This window comes from Fusarium falciforme, chromosome 4 (genome assembly GCF_026873545.1).
Source record: "Fusarium falciforme chromosome 4, complete sequence".
NCBI lineage: Eukaryota > Fungi > Ascomycota > Sordariomycetes > Hypocreales > Nectriaceae > Fusarium > Fusarium falciforme.
The window spans coordinates 5,560-10,589 of NC_070547.1; the positions used below are offsets into that span (position 1 = coordinate 5,560).

At 50.3% G+C, this 5,030-nt stretch overlaps 1 protein-coding gene across 1 annotated transcript; it reads right to left on the minus strand.

The window, feature by feature from the left end:
• Positions 1-1,590: 1,590 nt before the first annotated feature.
• Positions 1,591-1,890, minus strand: NCS54_00475800 (Hypothetical protein; the record flags this gene model as incomplete). Its single annotated transcript, XM_053150284.1, has 1 exon — positions 1,591-1,890. The coding sequence occupies one exon, from the start codon at positions 1,888-1,890 to the stop codon at positions 1,591-1,593; it is 300 nt and encodes a 99-aa protein (XP_053006259.1).
• Positions 1,891-5,030: the final 3,140 nt, after the last annotated feature.

Sequence of the window (5,030 nt, forward strand, 5' to 3'; positions counted from 1 at the left end):
ATTATGGCGTCGCGCGTACGCTGCCGCTATATGCTTAAACGGCTTCCCCTCTACCCGATAATATAGATAGTAGCCTATCATTGTCTTAAGATCCCTCTCGTATTGGCTTAGCACCTTATTGCAAACTCGGGCCTGGCGAAGAACCTCACTGGGCCTAGTAAAAACCATCTCGCTAGCTATAGAGCACTATTTACCCTTACCCTTACCCCCGCTTGCTATTTCTTCCGCCTGGGGCTGCGGTAGATAGAACTTAAGATCGGTTGGCCGGCGTTTGATGTAGTGGTTGGGATAGACGCCGCAAAGCTTATCGCCTTCTATATACTACCTCTAGTCCGACTGCATATCGAGGAATTAGCTTATGATGCCGCGTGAACACTGCTGCTGCGTGAGGTATAGCTACATAGCCTCCTGGTTTGCCCCTAGCTGCCGGTCTAGCTGCGATTGCTAGGCCGCGCTAAGTAAGACGATAGATTCTGCTACTTTGCCATCCCGGCTAGCCCTGCCTAATTCCTGCGAGAAATCTGTTATTAGATTCGGGGCGCCAATGTGGATAACCTACCGGACGTGCAGATAGTCGAAGCCGGGCCCCAACGCAGATGTGGCTATGATAGTAGGCGGATCGGTAGCACTGAGCCACTGTTCGATGACTGCCCTCTTTTCCTCCTCCGTACTAGAGTTAGCCGTGTATGACGGGCACCCTAGTAGGTTAGAGAGCTCCGCTATGAGCTCTTTCGTCTGATAGTATAAGATGATCTTGTCCCGTTCGCTCTTGAAGAGGTCCTTCTGGGTCTAGTAAGTTTGGATAAGACGAGCCGCCCTCTGGCATAAGGTGCCTAAGCCTCGCTTATGCCGTATGATATACCGGATGTTCGGCTGATTCGTTGACTCCCTTACTATATGTGGCCGAACGAGCTTATTATGCTTGATAAAGAGCTCTTAGTAGTCTGGCGGGAGCGTCGCCGTTAGCTAGACTGTCTGCGTCTGAACCCGCCGCACGTACTAGCCCAGCTGCGATATGCACCGCTGATAGTCGTTCGCCGTGATGGTTAGGTGGCACTTGTTAATCACGATCCGGTCTAGCCGCTGTTGGTCCGTAAGTCGGTTGGTATACTCTAGGAAGCTTTCTGTGTAGGCGGCCTTGGCCGATATGATGACTAGCGGCGCCGACTTGGATGACCCTGGCGACTATACGTAGTGTTTTAACTCTATCTTGCCGAGGCGAATGAGCATGTTATCGCGGAGGGCCACCGTAGGTAATATTAAGATGGTCGTCGTAGCGCCTTCGAGCGCAGCACTAACCATTACTATTAGTGTCTTGCCTGATCTGGTCGCAAGGATAATGATGACCTGCTCGGCTGGTCGCGGGCCCAATGTCGCCAGTATGCTATCTCGCTGACCTGGGCGACGTAATTGTAGCCCCGGGTCGTTGTATAGCCTGTGAGCTACCTTTAGTAGGCCGTCCTCCTTCTGGGCTGGCCTTGTGCGAAACCGCGCCTTCTTGTAAGTATTGAGCAACCCTTGCGCCTGCGTCCCTGATACTGTATGTGGGCGCTTCCCCTGGAGAAGTTGATTGACCCGGAATAGGGAGCGCTAGCTCTGCGATGCCCGGTAGGCGCGATGGAGGAGCGTGCTCATTGTTAGCGTCGTGCTGCTAGCATAGGCATGGTTGAATGTGTGGTAGCTGTGGTTGCTTATTCCGGCTAGGTCCGCGAGGGCCGCCTTATCCTTGACTTCCTTAGCTGCCGCGATCTCCTCTAGGTCAAAGTTGGCCCGCTCCTTGGCGCTGAACTTCTCCTTGGTGATGGAAGTAGCAGCCTGGCGCCACCACGCCACCTGGAACTGTGGTACCTCGGCGCGTGCGTAGGCCTTGCGAAGGCAGGAAGAGATCATGGTGTCCCTCTAGACCTCGCTGTCTAGGCTCGACCATAGGTACGGCAATAGCAGGGCGCCGGGCTTTCTCTGACGAAGGAAGACCTAGCGTAGCGGCGGCACTAGAGCCAGATATGTTAAGAGCAGATCTCTAATCGCGCGGGGCAAGAAGTGGATGTTCTCTGTCTCGGCACTAACCTGTTCTTAGCTCTTATGATACCGCACGTATACTATGACTATCTTCTCCTAGATTAATATATATCGACGATGACCTGTGTTAGTGTAGGTGACGGAAAGCAGCTCTGGCGCCCGCAACGGAGGAGCCGGCGGAATATGGATGAGCGTCACTATCTGCTTTAGGAACTCTTGCATGTGCGCCTCGTAGTAGGCCATTGCCTTCGGACATAGGCTCAACCCGCCGGCCTGATTAGTCCGCATATAGACCCCTCGCAGCTTAGCCCTATGCTCGATCTATCGGATTAGGGCATCCTGCGTTCCCTTTAGGATCTTAGTATTCCTCTTATCTGTTAGCTATGAGCCGCCGTAGTCGTCGAGGTCTAGGTCGTCCTGTAGTCTCTACGCTTTGATTGGTGCAATATCATTTGCACCGAACAATAGCTTATCATATAGAAGCGAATACGCCTGGCGAAACTCTGATACGACTAGCTGTAATACCTATTCCATGTGTAGCTTGGTTCCTATATAGTCGATCGTCTGGCCGTCGAGAGACCAGTGTGCCTAGTTCTTAGCGAAAGCCGTTTGAGATGCTGCGAAAAGGTAGAGCCGCTACTATAGGATATGACCAAAGGGTGTCTCTACTATCTGCTGGAAGTACTTTTTGCACATCTTCTCTAGTAGTTTGGGTATCCTATCCTCGTTGTCCTGCTTATGGAAGCATACGAAGTCGAACAGGATAAGCTAAGTAGTCTATATGAGCGCGGATAAGTTGCTATTAAAGTTGCCTGGTTCGTTCTAGACGCACCGTTTGCGCTGCTCGTTATTATTCGCCTCTCGCCGTGCAAAGGCCTTCTTCTGGCTGAGTATGGCGCAGAAGCTTAGTACCGCGGACCAGAATGGCCTGCTCCTGACTATCTGGCAGATCAGGGATACATAGAAGTTGTGAATGGCATGCTTCAGCTTAGCGTCGCGCTCGTCGTCATCTTCCTCATCGGCTGATTTTTCTTTTGCCCTCTCGTCTTATTCCCGCAGGGCATCTATGATGCCTTCCATGGCTCGCTGCTGCTGAGGTGTTAGTTCGATAATGTCCCGCGGCAACACTTGGTCCTTATTCTCCCTCGTGAAGTGACCGTCCTCGTAGAATACAACCCGATAATAATATATGAGAAGCTGCTTTATCCTTCGAAAGTACGAGGTTAGCGAGGATTCGTTCTTAAAACTGCGGAACCCGCCGGGCTTGCTACTGCTCGAGCCGCCAGCATCATAGAACTCATTCAACCTCTTGGCCCGCTGCTGCGTCATCTTCCGCTCGAGTAACTTATCGCTATAGAGCTTATAGGCGTCCCTAAGGATGGTCTCGGCCGCGATAAGGATGCGGATGAGGTCTGAGTTGTCCTCCCCTTCGCCGCCACCGTCTCCGCCTAGGAGCTTCTTCGGCGGCAGCGAGTATAATGACTAGATCTCGGCATCCCGGAGCCCCCGCATATGGGCAAGGAACCCGGTATAGACGAGCCACGGGACTCGGTCCGCTTATGACTCCCCGACGTCCTATATAACCCCGGCCTGCTCCTCTAGGTCGCGGGATGCCTAGGCTAGATCTGCTTTTAGCTCATTAAATAGCTTCCTCTCCTCCTGTGACGGCGGCAAAAGGAGTCTAAGGGCCGATACCTCCCCCAATAGCGACGACGATAACGAGGGTTCTTCAACGATAAAGTAATTAATGCGTCCCTTTGCCGTGAAATACGTCTAGAGTATATAGCCTCTCCAGAGGGGGACGGCCTCTCGGTGCTGCGAGGCCTTTATACCATGTGCTGGCATATGCTAGTGCATCTTAGCGAGCCTCTATGTGCAGTAGTTATAGCCATCTCGCGTGTAGTAGTAATACCCGGTAAAGATAGCGAGGCCTTTAATCGGCCGGCAAGGTCTCGTCCTATCTAGCCTCTATTAACGGAGCTCCTCTACTAGGCGCAGGTTATAACTCAATAAGAGCTCAATGGTCGTCCTTAGCTCCTTACCCCTCATTCGGTGCGGCTTGGCCCGCAGGTAGCTCCTCTAGCTTGCCGCCTTAGGGACTAGATACATCTAGCATAGCCGGCAGACAATAACCCGGTGATCAGGGTCATAGCGAAGAATATCTAACCCCATGCTATGAATACGCGGCATAAATATATATATATAATGATCATAAATAGTATATAAATATTTAACGAGGATAATAAGGATAATGAGGATGCAAAGAGTAAGGAAGGAGAGAACGCCAGTTCTTTATTTTATAATCTAGAGACCTTACCCCCTTTTTTTTCATAAACCCTCTAGAAGCACAAATGCTAGTTATTTACCCTCCTTCGCTTTATACGTTAGCAAACACGAGGCTAATAGTGAGGCTTTTGAGTTAGATAACTCATAAGGGTAGGAATATACTCTTCTCCTTCTGACGGATATCTCTTTTCACCCTTCGTTTTTTAGAATTATACTTTGAATTCGTTATTCTATAAGTATATGCATATTATATCCTTGTCCTCGTCGTCGTTGTTATAGTGGCTCGGCGTTTCGTATTGGTTTTTGCTTTTGTTTATTGCGACCCTAGCACTAGTTTTAGTCTAATCAGCTTATGCCCTTTTACTTGAATCACCTTTCACTTCACTCAACGACCGCACGCTATTAAGCCATGTTATTTCCCACCTAAATTACGCTCTGCGAGGTACCTGCGAACCTGACCGGGGTCTGACCTTTTACTGAAAGGTCCTCGAGCCATAGTGGCTAGGGTCACACATTGGGTCAGGGTTAGGGTCAGGCTTTGGGTCAGCTATAGATAGAAGCCCTACGGGCTTCTATAGAGATTCCAAGGTCTTCTATAGAGGTTAGGGTCAGGGTCAGGGTTAGGGTTAAGGTTAGCTATAGAAAGAAGCCTCTAGAATAACCCTAGGGTTATATAACTCTCTTTATATTCAAGGCCTTATTCTCCAAGTCTCTTACCTTTTAAC